The sequence below is a fragment of the Oncorhynchus nerka genome, linkage group LG19 (genome assembly GCF_034236695.1).
Source record: "Oncorhynchus nerka isolate Pitt River linkage group LG19, Oner_Uvic_2.0, whole genome shotgun sequence".
Taxonomy (NCBI): domain Eukaryota; kingdom Metazoa; phylum Chordata; class Actinopteri; order Salmoniformes; family Salmonidae; genus Oncorhynchus; species Oncorhynchus nerka.
In genome coordinates this window covers 33205492-33222494 of record NC_088414.1, presented here as the reverse complement: position 1 = coordinate 33222494, position 17003 = coordinate 33205492, and the positions used below count along the sequence as shown (strand labels likewise).

The 17003-nt window shown below is 45.7% G+C and overlaps 1 protein-coding gene and 1 pseudogene across 2 annotated transcripts in view; both read left to right on the top strand.

Annotated features, from left to right (window-relative positions):
- The window catches only part of LOC115125639 (mucin-2-like), a 58589-nt gene extending 41900 nt beyond the window's left edge, over nucleotides 1-16689 (top strand). For both annotated transcript variants that reach the window (XM_065004890.1, XM_065004889.1), the window contains exon 8: nucleotides 13662-16689. In XM_065004890.1, coding sequence (XP_064860962.1) covers nucleotides 13662-13888 — 227 coding nt within the window. In that variant the 3' untranslated portion in view covers nucleotides 13889-16689. The remainder of the gene's footprint in view (nucleotides 1-13661) is intronic.
- Nucleotides 13930-16689, top strand: LOC115147060 (foot protein 1 variant 1-like; annotated as a pseudogene).
- Nucleotides 16690-17003: the final 314 nt, after the last annotated feature.

Below are 17003 nucleotides of genomic sequence, written 5' to 3'. Positions count from 1 at the left end.
AGGAAGAGTCTTGGTGGTTCTACACTTCTTCCATTTAAGAATGATGGAGGCCACTGTGTTCTTGGGGACCTTCAATGCTTCCCTTCAGTGTACCCTTCCCCAGATCTGTGACTCGACACAATCATGTCTTCGGAGCGCTACGGACAATTCCTTCGACCTCAGGGGTTGGATTTTGCTCTGACATTTACATTCAACTGTGGGACCTTATATAGACAGGTGTGCCTTACCAAGTCATGTCCAATCATTTGAATTTACCACAGGTGGACTCCAATCAAGTTGTAGAAACAACTCAATGATCAATGGAAACAAGATGCACCTGAGCTCAATTTCAAGTCTCATAGCAAAGGGTCTGAATACTTTTAAGTAGTTATTACTTTTAAATACTTATGAATACTTTTAAATACTTGTTAATTATTTTCAATATATTTGCAAAAATGTCTAATCCTGTTTTCACTTTTCTTAATTTTACAATTTTCTATATTGTAGATTAATAGTGAAGGCATAACCTATGAAATAACACACATGGAATCAAATAGTAACCACAAAAGTGTTAAAAAAATAAATATATATTTGAGATTCTTCAAAGTAGCCACCATTTGCCTTGATGACAGCTTTGCGCATTCTCTCAAACCAGCTTCATGAGATAGTCACAGTCTTCCACAGAGTTCCCACATATGCTGAGCACTTGTTGGCTGCTTTTCCTTCACTCTGCGGTCCGACTCATCCCAAACCATCTCAATTGGCTTGAAGTCAAGAGATTGTGGAGGCCAGGTCATCTGATGCAGCAATCCATCACTCTCCGTCTTGGTAAAATAGTCCTTACACAGCCTGGAGGTGTGTTGGGTCATTGTCCCGTTGAAAAACAAATTATAGTCCCACTAAGTGCAGACCAGATGTAATGGCGTATCGCTGCAGATTGCTGTGGTAGCCATGCTGGTTAAGTGTGCCTTGAATTCTAAATAAATCACTGACGGTGTCACCAGCAAAGCACCATCACACCACCTCCTCCATGCTTCACGGTGGGAACCAGACATGTGGAGATCATCCGTTCACCTACTCTGCAATTCACAAAGACACGGCGGTTGGAACCAAAAATCTCAAATTTGGACTCATCAGACCAAAGGACAGATTTCCACTGGTCTAATGTCCATTTCTCTGTAGCAGAGGTAATTTGGGGACTTCCTTTCCTGTGGCGATCCTCATGAGAGCTAGTGTTATCATAGCGCTTGATGGTTTTTGCGACTGCATTGGAAGAAACGTTCATAGTTCTTCAAATTGTCCAGATTGACTGACCTTCATGTCTTAAAGTAATGATGGACTGTCCTTTCTCTTTGCTTATTTGAGCTGTTCTGTCCATAGTATGGACTTGGTCTTTTACCAAATAGGGCTATCTTCTGTATACCATCCCTACCTTGGCACAACACAACTGATTAGCTCAAACGCATTAAGAAGGAAAGAAATTCCACAAATTAACTTTAACAAAGCACACCTGTTAATTGAAATGCATTCCAGGTGACTACCCTATGAAGCTGGTTGAGAGAATGCCAAGCGTGCGCAAAGCTGTCATCAAGGCAAAGGGTGGCTACTTTGAAGAATCTGACATTTAAAATATGTTGATTTTAACATTTTTGGGGGGTTACTACATGATTCCATGTGTTATTTCATAGTTATGTCTTCACTACATTGTAGAATAATAGTGACAATGTCAAAACTATGAAATAACACATATGGAATCATGTAGTAACCAAAAAAGCATATATTCAACTGTTCTCCAATGAGAGCTGGGCAAACAGAGAGAGACAGCTATGGTTTAGTCTCTGTGTACATGCTGTGTTTATTTGGGGTTGTACTTACTATGACTGTGATATGTGGTTGTCCCACCTAGCTATCTTCAGATGAATGCACTAATTGTAAGTCAGTCTTGATAAGAGCGTCTGCTAAATTACTAAAATGTCAAATGCTGTACATGTAGGTGCCCATATTTTATGTATGGGATTTTACTATATGTGTTTCCACAGGTTTTATTTGTGGGTTTAATATGTGTTGATGTATAAGATATGAGTGTGTTAATGAGTATATTGACCTAGAGTCATGCCCGTCAATGGTGGGGGGTTGGGGTAGTGAGTATTGTTTATACGTGTGCATGCTAGTGTATCAGTCTCCTGCAGCTGCTGGCTCGTGGAGTGTGGCTTTTTGTGCTCTTCTCCCTCGGCTTTCCTCTCCTCTCTTCACCTTCAGAGGGAAGGACACACATTCCAGTGCTACTTCCCGATTCTGGCCCTGGGCGACTGGGCCTGGGTGACGTTCGGCCGGAGCTGATAAGTTATGGGGCCCCCAGCCTCCACACAGCGCCATGCCATACACCCCCTCCTTCCCCCTCCTCCTCCTGACCCTGCCCCCCCCCCCGCGGCCTGGCTCATTGCACAGACGAGCCACTCCGGAATTCTACCCTGTGCCCCACTTCTGCCCCGTCCCTCCCTGCCAGAAAGGAGGAGGTATTTAAAGAGATAGGCCTGCTTGTATTTTGGTGCTGATGGGTGACAACGCAGCCCCCCTTCTCCTCCTACTCTTTGTATTGGTTGGGGTGGGCTGGGGTGTGAAGTGGCAGCGACCTGTCTCAGTGTTCTCAGTGAGACAGTCACCGTTGAATTGACCAGTTGCTTGAGAGCAGAAGGAAAGTCATGCAACTGTGATCAGGTGTTGCCAAGGTTTTGTACAAATGGCTGCACAGTTAGTTAACCCGCGGAGAGGACTGCTTTCTTCCACTCCGTTTGCATTGACAGAGCTGAGAGTTCATCGGCTTGATGTTTGGCTTTGGGTTTCAGGCAGAGTATTCGGCCTGGGTTGGGGCAGTTTTTGGTTTGTTAAGACAGGTTAGTCTGGTGTCTAATTTCTACCTCCAGAGAGGTATCAGGTTAACCTTCCTCACATGGATATATACACAGAGGGATGAAAATATAAATGAAAAAATAAAACATTTCAACTCATTGAACACTGGCACTCTCAAACACGTGCAAGTACACACACACGCACGCACTCACGCACGCACACACACGCATATACTGTACATGTACTCCTTGCATTAAGCTTTCCACTCAGAACCAGTACCAAAACCCCAAGCGCAAAAAAGCCTCTGACCATGAATGTGTGTGTTACCCTGTGCCTGTGTGTGTATGCGAGCGTGTTTGTGTGTGCGTGCGTGTATGTGTGTCCGCCTCAATTGCTGGAGCCTATCCAGGGTTTCCGTGGCGACCACACAACACAGCGAGACAATCAGAAGCAGGCCCACGCAGCGCGGCGAGAGGACATTAACACAGGAACCGCGGGTCAGGGGGCTGAGGGAGAGGGGGAGAGATGGAGAGAAGGGAGGGCGGCAGAGGAAGGCTGAGGGAGGGGGAGAGACGGAGAGGGGGAGAGATGGAGAGGAAGGGAGAGACTGAGAGGAAGGGAGGGCGGCAGAGGAAGGCTGAGGGAGGGGGAGAGACTGGGAGGGGGAGAGACGGAGAGGAAGGGAGGGCGGCAGAGGAAGGCTGAGGGAGGGGGGAGAGACGGAGAGGAAGGAGGGAGGCAGAGGAAGGCTGAGGGAGGGGGGAGACTGGGAGGGGGGAGAGATGGAGAGGAAGGGAGGGCGGCAGAGGAAGGCTGAGGGAGGGGGAGAGACTGGGAGGGGGGAGAGACGGAGAGGAAGGGAGGGCGGCAGAGGAAGGCTGAGGGAGGGGGGAGAGACGGAGAGGAAGGGAGGGCGGCAGAGGAAGGCTGAGGGAGGGGGAGACGGAGAGGAAGAGAGGGCGGCAGAGGAAGGCTGAGGGAGGGGGAGACGGAGAGGAAGGGAGGGCGGCAGAGGAAGGCTGAGGGAGGGGGGGAGAGACTGGGAGGGGGGGAGAGACGGAGAGGAAGGGAGGGCGGCAGAGGGAGGGGGGAGAGACGGAGAGGAAGGGAGGGAGGCAGAGGAAGGCTGAGGGAGGGGGGAGACAGGGAGGGGGAGATACGGAGAGGAAGGGAGGGCGGCAGAGGAAGGCTGAGGGAGGGGGAGACGGAGAGGAAGGGAGGGCGGCAGAGGAAGGCTGAGGGAGGGGGAGAGACGGAGAGGAAGGGAGGGCGGCAGAGGGAGGGGGAGAGACGGAGAGGAAGGGAGGGCGGCAGAGGAAGGCTGAGGGAGGGGGAGAGACGGGGAGGGGGAGAGACGGAGAGGAAGGGAGGGCGGCAGAGGAAGGCTGAGGGAGGGGGAGAGATGGAGAGGAAGGGAGGGCGGCAAAGGAAGGCTGAGGGAGGGGGAGAGACAGGGAGGGGGAGAGACGGAGAGGAAGGGAGGGCGGCAGAGGGGGGAGAGACGGAGAGGAAGGGAGGGCGGCAGAGGAAGGCTGAGGGAGGGGGAGAGACAGGGAGGGGGAGAGACGGAGAGGAAGGGAGGGGCGGCAGAGGAAGGCTGAGGGAGGGGGAGAGACGGGGAGGGGGGGAGAGACGGAGAGGAAGGGAGGGCGGCAGAGGGAGGGGGAGAGACAGGGAGGGGGAGAGACGGAGAGGAAGGGAGGGCGGCAGAGGAAGGCTGAGGGAGGGGGGGAGACGGGGAGGGGGAGAGACGGAGAGGAAGGGAGGGCGGCAGAGGAAGGCTGAGGGAGGGGGGGAGAGACTGAGAGGAAGGGAGGGCGGCAGAGGAAGGCTGAGGGAGGGGGGGAGCGAGAGAGGGCAAGCGAAGGAAAGTAGAAAAAACAACAAACGAAAAGGAAAACCTTTAAAGCTAGTTCAGGCCTCTCTCTTTCATGCCACACCGCTATCAAGTGTTCACTTCAACTCTTCTTTGGCCATAGAACTGAATGGCTGGGCTGCATACAGAACTTCTACACATGTGTCTGACTTTTATGAGGTGGGGTTAGTCAGAGATGGGCGCATGCGTGACTGAGTCTGTGTGTGTGTGTGGTTATGCGTGTGTTGGAGAGAAGGTGGTGTGAGTGACCATGTGTCTGACCAATCTATATGTGTTGTAAAATGAACGTGTGTGTGTGTATATGCGTGAGTGTGTATGCGTGAGTGTGTATGCGTGAGTGTGTATGCGTGAGTGTGTATGCGTGAGTGTGTATGCGTGAGTGTGTATGCGTGAGTGTGTTTGTGTGAGTGTGTATGTGTGTATGTGTGTGTGTATATGTGTGAGTGTGTATGTGTGTACACATCTGTGTTCCCCGGGGACGGCTCTAAAAATAGTCTGCTCCTCAAGCCTTGTGGTGTCTGTCTGCTCTCCATCGTTGTCCCTGCAGACCTCCTCCTCTCCTCTGCTCCTCAAGCCTTGTGGTGTCTGTCTGCTCTCCATCGTTGTCCCTGCAGCCCTCCTCCTCTCCTCTGCTCCTCAAGCCTTGTGGTGTCTGTCTGCTCTCCATCGTTGTCCCTGCAGCCCTCCTCCTCTCCTCTGCTCCTCAAGCCTTGTGGTGTCTGTCTGCTCTCCATCGTTGTCCCTGCAGCCCTCCTCCTCTCCTCTGCTCCTCAAGCCTTGTGGTGTCTGTCTGCTCTCCATCGTTGTCCCTGCAGCCCTCCTCCTCTCCTCTGCTCCTCAAGCCTTGTGGTGTCTGTCTGCTCTCCATCGTTGTCCCTGCAGCCCTCCTCCTCTCCTCTGCTCCTCAGCTCCCATCCCGCCATCCCTCAATTACACCCCCTCACAAACACTGTGGCCTCTCTCTCACAAACGCACACACTACACCCAGCTGCGTCCCTGCTCCACTTCCTCTGAGGATGGCCTCCAGTCTGGCAGACCACAGCCCAGAAAGAACGAGTTGGAGAGAAAGGGAGAGTAGGAAAAGAGGGAGGAAGAGGGGTAGAGAGAACGGGAGAAAGGGAAAGCACAGAAATAGGTGGAGATGGAATCAGGGATAATGTTCTGTGAATAATAGGTGAGGAGATGGAATCAGGGACAATATCCTGTGAATAATAGGTGAGGAGATGGAATCAAGGATAATGTTCTGTGAATAATAGGTGAGGAGATGGAATCAGGGAGAATATTCTGTGAATAATAGGTGAGGAGATGGAATCAGGGACAATATTCTGTGAATAATAGGTGAGGAGATGGAATCAGGGACAATATTCTGTGAATAATAGGTGAGGAGATGGAATCAGGGACAATATTCTGTGAATAATAGGTGAGGATATGGAATCAGGGACAATGTTCTGTGAATAATAGGTGAGGAGATGGAATCAGGGACAATATTCTGTGAATAATAGGTGAGGAGATGGAATCAGGGACAATATTCTGTGAATAATAGGTGAGGAGATGGAATCAGGGACAATGTTCTGTGAATAATAGGTGAGGAGATGGAATCAGGGACAATATTCTGTGAATAATAGGTGAGGAGATGGAATCAGGGACAATGTGAATAATAGGTGAGGAGATGGAATCAGGGACAATATTCTGTGAATAATAGGTGAGGAGATGGAATCAGGGACAATGTGAATAATAGGTGAGGAGATGGAATCAGGGAGAATATTCTGTGAATAATAGGTGAGGAGATGAAATCAGGGAGAATATTCTGTGAATAATAGGTGAGGAGATGGAATCAGGGAGAATATTCTGTGAATAATAGGTGAGGAGATGGAATCAGGGAGAATATTCTGTGAATAATAGGTGAGGAGATGGAATCAGGGAGAATATTCTGTGAATAATAGGTGAGGAGATGGAATCAGGGAGAATATTCTGTGAATAATAGGTGAGGAGATGGAATCAGGGACAATGTTCTGTGAATAATAGGTGAGGAGATGGAATCAGGGACAATGTTTTGTGAATAATAGGTGAGGAGATGGAATCAGGGAGAATATCCTGTGAATAATAGGTGAGGAGATGGAATCAGGGAGAATATCCCATGAATAATAGGTGAGGAGATGGAATCAGGGACAATGTTCTGTGAATAATAGGTGAGGAGATGGAATCAGGGACAATGTTCTGTGAATAATAGGTGAGGAGATGGAATCAGGGACAATATTCTGTGAATAATAGGTGAGGAGATGGAATCAGGGACAATGTTCTGTGAATAATAGGTGAGGAGATGGAATCAGGGACAATGTTCTGTGAATAATAGGTGAGGAGATGGAATCAGGGACAATATTCTATGAATAATAGGTGAGGAGATGGAATCAGGGAGAATATCCCGTGAATAATAGGTGAGGAGATGGAATCAGGGAGAATATTTTGTGAAAAATAGGTGAGGAGATGGAATCAGGGACAATATGCTGTGAATAATAGGTGGGGAGATGGAATCAGGGACAATATTCTGTGAAAAATAGGTGAGGAGAGAGAATCAGGGAGAATTTTCCATGAATAATCAAGACTTCTATCATTAGCATTCCCAGTTACAGGGAGGCTTTGCAACTGACCAAGTCATAGTAACTAACACACCAAGACATAGTAACCAAGACATAGTAACCAACACACCCAGACATAGTAACTAACACACCAAGACATAGTAACCAACACACCAAGACATAGTAACCAACACACCAAGACATAGTAACCAACACACCAAGACATAGTAACCAACACACCAAGACGTAGTAACTAACACACCAAGACGTAGTAACTAACACACCAAGACATAGTAACCAACACACCAAGACATAGTAACCAAGACATAGTAACCAACGCACCCAGACTTAGTAACCAACACACCAAGACATAGTAACCAACACACCAAGACGTAGTAACCAACACACCAAGACGTAGTAACCAACACACCAAGACGTAGTAACTAACACACCCAAACGTAGTAAATAACACACCAAGACGTAGTAACCAACACACCAAGACGTAGTAACTAACACACCAAGACGTAGTAACTAACACACCAAGACGTAGTAACTAACACACCAAGACGTAGTAACTAACACACCAAGACGTAGTAACCAACACACCAAGACGTAGTAACTAACACACCCAAACGTAGTAACTAACACACCCAGACGTAGTAAATAACACACCAAGACGTAGTAACCAACACACCAAGACGTAGTAACTAACACACCAAGACGTAGTAACTAACACACCAAGATGTAGTAACCAACACCCCAAAATGTAGTAACAAACACACCAAGAAGTAGTAACCAACACACCAAGAAGTAGTAACCAACACACCAAGACGTAGTAACCAACACACCAAGATATAGTAACCAACACACCCATACATATAAACCAAGACGTAGTAACCAACACACCAAGACGTAGTAACCAACACACCAAGACGTAGTAACCAACACACCAAGACGTAGTAACCAACACACCAAGACGTAGTAACCAACACACCAAGACGTAGTAACCAACACACCAAGATATAGTAACCAACACACCAATACATATAAACCAAGACATAGTAACCAACACACCAAGACGTAGTAACCAACACACCAAGATATAGTAACCAACACACCAATACATATAAACCAAGACATAGTAACCAAGACGTAGTAACCAACACACCAAGATATCGTAACCAACACACCAAGACATAGTAACCAAGACATAGTAACCAACACACCAAGACATAGTAACCAACACACCAAGACGTAGTAACCAACACCCCAAAATGTAGTAACAAACACACCAAGAAGTAGTAACCAACACACCAAGACGTAGTAACCAACACACCAAGATATAGTAACCAACACACCAATACATATAAACCAAGACATAGTAACCAACACACCAAGATGTAGTAACCAACACACCAAGATATCGTAAACAACACACCAAGACATAGTAACCAAGACATAGTAACCAACACACCAAGACGTAGTAACCAACACACCAAGACGTAGTAACCAACACACCAAGATATAGTAACCAACACACCAATACATATAAACCAAGACATAGTAACCAACACACCAAGACGTAGTAACCAACACACCAAGATATCGTGACCAACACACCAAGACATAGTAACCAAGACATAGTAACCAACACACCAAGACGTAGTAACCAACACACCAAGACGTAGTAACCAACACACCAAGACGTAGTAACCAACACACCAAGACGTAGTAACCAACACACCAAGACGTAGTAACCAACACACCAAGACGTAGTAACCAACACACCAAGACAGAGTAACCAACACACCAAGACGTAGTAACCAACACACCAAGACGTTATAATCAACACACCAAGACGTTATAATCAACACACCAAGACGTTATAATCAACACACCAAGACGTAGTAACCAACACACCAAGACGTAGTAACCAACACACCAAGACGTAGTAACCAACACACCAAGACGTAGTAACCAACACACCAAGACGTAGTAACCAACACACCAAGACGTAGTAACCAACACACCAAGACGTAGTAACCAACACCAAGACGTAGTAACCAACACACCAAGACGTAGTAACCAACACACCAAGACGTAGTAACCAACACACCAAGACGTAGTAACCAACACACCAAGACGTAGTAACCAACACACCAAGATGTAGTAACCAACACACCAATACATATAAACCAAGACATAGTAACCAACACACCAAGACGTAGTAACCAACACACCAAGATATCGTAACCAACACACCAAGACATAGTAACCAAGACATAGTAACCAACACACCAAGACGTAGTAACCAACACACCAAGACGTAGTAACCAACACACCAAGACGTAGTAACCAACACACCAAGACGTAGTAACCAAGACATAGTAACCAACACACCAAGACGTAGTAACCAACACCAAGACGTAGTAACCAACACACCAAGACGTAGTAACCAACACACCAAGACGTAGTAACCAACACACCAAGACGTTATAATCAACACACCAAGACGTAGTAACCAACACACCAAGACGTAGTAACCAACACACCAAGACAGAGTAACCAACACACCAAGACGTAGTAACCAACACACCAAGACGTTATAATCAACACACCAAGACGTTATAATCAACACACCAAGACGTTATAATCAACACACCAAGACGTAGTAACCAACACACCAAGACGTAGTAACCAACACACCAAGACGTAGTAACCAACACACCAAGACGTAGTAACCAACACACCAAGACGTAGTAACCAACACACCAAGACGTAGTAACCAACACACCAAGACGTAGTAACCAACACACCAAGACGTAGTAACCAACACACCAAGACGTAGTAACCAACACACACAAAGACGTTATAATCAACACACCAAGACGTTATAATCAACACACCAAGACGTTATAATCAACACACCAAGACGTAGTAACCAACACACCAAGACGTAGTAACCAACACACCAAGACGTAGTAACCAACACACCAAGACGTAGTAACCAACACACCAAGACGTAGTAACCAACACACCAAGACGTAGTAACCAACACACCAAGACGTAGTAACCAACACCAAGACGTAGTAACCAACACACCAAGACGTAGTAACCAACACACCAAGACGTAGTAACCAACACACCAAGACGTAGTAACCAACACACCAAGACGTAGTAACCAACACACCAATACATATAAACCAAGACATAGTAACCAACACACCAAGACGTAGTAACCAACACACCAAGATATAGTAACCAACACACCAAGACATAGTAACCAAGACATAGTAACCAACACACCAAGACGTAGTAACCAACACACCAAGACGTAGTAACCAACACACCAAGACGTAGTAACCAACACACCAAGACGTAGTAACCAAGACATAGTAACCAACACACCAAGACGTAGTAACCAACACCAAGACGTAGTAACCAACACACCAAGACGTAGTAACCAACACACCAAGACGTTATAATCAACACACCAAGACGTAGTAACCAACACACCAAGACAGAGTAACCAACACACCAAGACGTAGTAACCAACACACCAAGACGTAGTAACCAACACACCAAGACGTAGTAACCAACACACCAAGACGTAGTAACCAACACACCTAGACGTAGTAACCAAGACAGAGTAACCAACACACCAAGACGTAGTAACCAACACCAAGACGTAGTAACCAACACACCAAGACAGAGTAACCAACACACCAAGACGTAGTAACCAACACCAAGACGTAGTAACCAACACACCAAGACGTAGTAACCAACACACCAAGACGTAGTAACCAACACACCAAGACGTAGTAACCAACACACCAAGACTTAGTAACCAACACACCAAGACGTAGTAACCAACACACCAAGACAGAGTAACCAACACACCAAGACGTAGTAACCAACACACCAAGACGTTATAATCAACACACCAAGACGTTATAATCAACACACCAAGACGTTATAATCAACACACCAAGACGTAGTAACCAACACACCAAGACGTAGTAACCAACACACCAAGACGTAGTAACCAACACACCAAGACGTAGTAACCAACACACCAAGACGTAGTAACCAACACACCAAGACGTAGTAACCAACACACCAAGACGTAGTAACCAACACCAAGACGTAGTAACCAACACACCAAGACGTAGTAACCAACACACCAAGACGTAGTAACCAACACACCAAGACGTAGTAACCAACACACCAAGACGTAGTAACCAACACACCAATACATATAAACCAAGACATAGTAACCAACACACCAAGACGTAGTAACCAACACACCAAGATATAGTAACCAACACACCAAGACATAGTAACCAAGACATAGTAACCAACACACCAAGACGTAGTAACCAACACACCAAGACGTAGTAACCAACACACCAAGACGTAGTAACCAACACACCAAGACGTAGTAACCAAGACATAGTAACCAACACACCAAGACGTAGTAACCAACACCAAGACGTAGTAACCAACACACCAAGACGTAGTAACCAACACACCAAGACGTTATAATCAACACACCAAGACGTAGTAACCAACACACCAAGACAGAGTAACCAACACACCAAGACGTAGTAACCAACACACCAAGACGTAGTAACCAACACACCAAGACGTAGTAACCAACACACCAAGACGTAGTAACCAACACACCTAGACGTAGTAACCAAGACAGAGTAACCAACACACCAAGACGTAGTAACCAACACCAAGACGTAGTAACCAACACACCAAGACAGAGTAACCAACACACCAAGACGTAGTAACCAACACCAAGACGTAGTAACCAACACACCAAGACGTAGTAACCAACACACCAAGACGTTATAATCAACACACCAAGACGTTATAATCAACACACCAAGACGTAGTAACCAACACACCAAGACGTAGTAACCAACACACCAAGACGTAGTAACCAACACACCAAGACGTAGTAACCAACACACCAAGACGTAGTAACCAACACACCAAGACGTAGTAACCAACACACCAAGACGTAGTAACCAACACCAAGACGTAGTAACCAACACACCAAGACGTAGTAACCAACACACCAAGACGTAGTAACCAACACACCAAGACGTAGTAACCAACACACCAAGACGTAGTAACCAACACACCAATACATATAAACCAAGACATAGTAACCAACACACCAAGACGTAGTAACCAACACACCAAGATATAGTAACCAACACACCAAGACATAGTAACCAAGACATAGTAACCAACACACCAAGACGTAGTAACCAACACACCAAGACGTAGTAACCAACACACCAAGACGTAGTAACCAACACACCAAGACGTAGTAACCAAGACATAGTAACCAACACACCAAGACGTAGTAACCAACACCAAGACGTAGTAACCAACACACCAAGACGTAGTAACCAACACACCAAGACGTTATAATCAACACACCAAGACGTAGTAACCAACACACCAAGACAGAGTAACCAACACACCAAGACGTAGTAACCAACACACCAAGACGTAGTAACCAACACACCAAGACGTAGTAACCAACACACCAAGACGTAGTAACCAACACACCTAGACGTAGTAACCAAGACAGAGTAACCAACACACCAAGACGTAGTAACCAACACCAAGACGTAGTAACCAACACACCAAGACAGAGTAACCAACACACCAAGACGTAGTAACCAACACCAAGACGTAGTAACCAACACACCAAGACGTAGTAACCAACACACCAAGACGTAGTAACCAACACACCAAGACGTAGTAACCAACACACCAAGACGTAGTAACCAACACACCAAAACGTAGTAACCAACACACCAAGACGTAGTAACCAACACACCAAGACGTAGTAACCAACACACCAAAACGTAGTAACCATAGTCCGCTTCAGCTCTATTAGTTGATGCAAGACACCTCTAACCGTTCATCTGTTTCTCTCTCTTTTTCTGTTTATCTCTTTCCCTCTCTGTCTCCCCCCTGTCTCCCCACCTGTCTGTCTGTCTCCCCCCCATGTCTGTCTGTCTGTCTGCCCCCCTGTCTGTCTGTCTGTCTGTCTGTCTGTCTGTCTGTCTGTCTGTCTGTCTGTCTGTCTCCCCCCTGTCTCCCCACCTGTCTGTCTGTCTCCCCCATGTCTGTCTGCCCCCCTGTCTGTCTGTCTGTCTGTCTGTCTTTCTGTCTGTCTGTCTGTCTGTCTGTCTGTCTGTCTGTCTGTCTGTCTGTCTGTCTGTCTGTCTGTCTGTCTGTCTGTCTGTCTGTCTGTGTCTTTCTCTCTTTCTTTCTGTCAATCTCTGTCTATTTCTTTATTTTTTATTTTTTTATTCCTCTCTCTTTCTGTCTCTGTCTACCTCTCCCAGATATCCGTGTGATGGCAGCCTCTCGCAGGACCATGTCTGAGGATGTGGTGTCTGATGGGGGCGGGGACACCTGTACAGGGCGTGGCCGGGTGGCTCAGCTCATGAAGACCTTCAGTGTGACATGCCCCACCCCCTCCACACAGACCCCTCTCCCCCACGGCAACAAGCCCTCCATCCCCACCAAACCCAGCCACCTGCGTCTCGTTGCCAGCCCCTCACTCAGGTAATCCACAGGACAGGACCAGACAACCAGGCCCACCCCCTGTCCCCCATTCCCTCCCCACCCAGGCCCCACTGGACATTGCTGGACATCCAGCCTGGGGCCTCAGCCACTGGGGACAGGCATGCAGGCCACATGAGTCTCTCAGGAACACAACCAAACGTTTGACTCGATTGCTATTACTCCAAAAGCAATGCAATGGTATAGAGATTTTAAAATGTTTACTTTTGTTTACTTTTTAAAAATGTTTACCATGTTTTATTTTAAATTGTACAGTACTGTAAATTCTCTCTGTGGGAAAGGCGAACCAATAGCGTTGATCGTAAACAGCATCTTCCTTTGTATCCTGCTTTTGCCTTTTTATATTCACAAAGGTATTGGGTGGTTCCACTAATTAGATGCCTTTTGAGTAGTGTAACTGAGTTTTATTTCACCTCATTTTAACATTCCGTCAATGTTCAACTTAATAAAAAACATGTTTTCCCGTCTCAAGAGGTAAAAGAAAATGACTATAGTAAGGCCCATTAAGTGCTGAATAAAGTAACTGGATTGACGACTTCATCCTAAATCAGCCATAACTCCCCTCGTGACAGAGGGAATGGAAGCTTTTTGTGTGCAACAGGGACGGGCAATTGAATGCAAGCTTCACAATTTTATATTTTTGTTACCGTCCAATGCAGCTGTTTTTAATCTCAATATCAAATCATTTCTGGGTAACAGTGAAGTACCTTAATGTGATTTCAATTGAAATGGTCAACAAGAAAACAAAAATAGCTTCTTAGCAAAGAACAATTTCTCAAGCAAGAATTTTGCTGCAGGACTGTCTGGGAGTGGTCTGAGTAGGCTGGGGAGAATGTAAACCTAGCTGCAGAGAGGTTTGGAACTCTCTTTCTTATTGGTCTATTAACAAATTTACCGGTGATGTCACCAGGCAGGCCAGAACGCCATTCCACCAAAACAGGCCGACATTTCAGGTCTTTTTTTTTTCTTCAAACATTTCTTACACTAAAATGGCATTATCATCTTTTTCACAGTTTCACAGTATTATTCCAACCTCAAAGTGTGGAAATATAAATAACATCATGTTTTGGACCAGGCCTCTAAAATATGTATAGCCTGTCTGTCTATAGGTAACAGGGTTGATGCTCGACCTGCTCAGTTCTCCACCACAAAACACCAGAAAATGGCCAATGACTATTAGATGTTCAATGTTTCTTCAAAAAAGTGTTTTTTAAATGAATAGTTTTAGCATATTAAAATGCGATTTCTGTTCATGTAACAGACTTGACCTTAAAATGGACAGTTTTTTTTAACCTTTTTTAAAATGAATAACTAATCACATGAAATAAATAATCATCTTTAGAAATGACTTTATCAAAGCAACAAAATAACTAGGGCTTCACAAGGAAGGTGGAAATGTGGATACATCTTGGTTAAGTGGGTTAAAGTCTAGAAGTTACAATCAATCAAAGCAAGCAATGCCGGCGTAGAAGCACAGTGGCTAGAGGGTGCACAGAGAGACGTCAGAATGCAGAGAGCAATTTAGCAAGTCTTTATTCACATTGGATTTATTGAATTGTCCATGTGGTCTATATTAAAAGGCACTTCATTTAATATAACCGGCTTTTAAAGTTAATTATTTGTGCACAATTCCTTAAAATATCCCTTATTTCATGGAACAACCCTATCATTGACCATGTCATACCATGTATTCACCTGTTGATAAAATGTTTCTGAAATATTATCATGTACAAATCCTACTTCATTGATACACGTATCATAAAATACATTCACAAAGCCTGTACAATGCTATCAAGGTCATAACCTGTACTTGTGATCTCCAAAAGGTATGACAAATGTAAACTTGAATGACATAGTACATGCAGTGATATGTGTTTCGTCATTATGAGGTGTTGGCTACTATATAGAGAGAAACTGTGCTAATGTTGACAGGGCCAAATAGTTCATACATAGCTGTCATGACTAAGGAGATGGGTGGATTACAGTATGGACAGACTGGTAGAACAGGATCAGTGAGGTGGTTCCTCCTTGATCCCTGGGAACAGCACTCTCCGCTCGTTTACTGCCACTTCTCCCATGACTTTAACCTGGCCAAAGCAGCACGGTGTGTGACTTACCTACCTGAGATGGAACAATGACTGTGTCAAATGCCTCCTCTCTGTGTCCCAGTGGACCAAACCCTGGCAAGCCACACGGGCCATGCTAAATAATACTCAGCTCTGGCAAGCCACACTGTCCATGCTAACTAAGACTCAGCTCTGGCAAGCCACACGGTCCATGCTAACTAATACTCAGCTCTGGCAAGCCACACGGTCCATGCTAACTAATACTCAGCCCTGGCAAGCCACACGGTCCATGCTAACTAATACTCAGCTCTGGCAAGCCACACGGTCCATGCTAACTAATACTCAGCTCTGGCAAGCCACACGGTCCATGCCAAATAATACTCCTCAGCTCTGGCAAGCCACACGGTCCATGCCAAATAATACTCCTCAGCTCTGGCAAGCCACACGGTCCATGCCAAATAATACTCCTCAGCTCTGGCAAGCCACACGGTCCATGCCAAATAATACTCCTCAGCTCTGGCAAGCCACACGGTCCATGCCAAATAATACTCCTCAGATCTTTGTTATTATTCTCTCAGTTTTCTGATTGGTTGCACTCTTTGTTGTTTTTTACTGTCTTGTGTGATGAGTGCTGTCCTACAAGGTGTGTGCTGCACTTTGTGTGTGATCTCAGGCCTGTGTGGCACAATCACAGTGGAACAATAAAAAATCATTTGACTCATCCAGGCGCAGGTCGTGTCTGTTTTCTCAGAAAATGTGTGTGTGTGTGTGTGGTGTGTGTGTGTGTGTGTACTACAGAATTATCTCTCTTCATCCACTTTATAACCACCATTTTTTTGTGGCACAGAAATATATAGGAAATATCCACCCAGTTAACTTTTGTTCCTTTTAGATTCCAAAAGTGAAATTCAGAGCCAGAGTAGAGGAGAAACTCCCTATAGGCTTTCCCTCACAGCTCCCTATTTTGGTAGTTAATATAAAACATCACTTGCCTCATTTAACCTCTCTTGGCTGCCCCCTGCTTGCCAGTCAAAG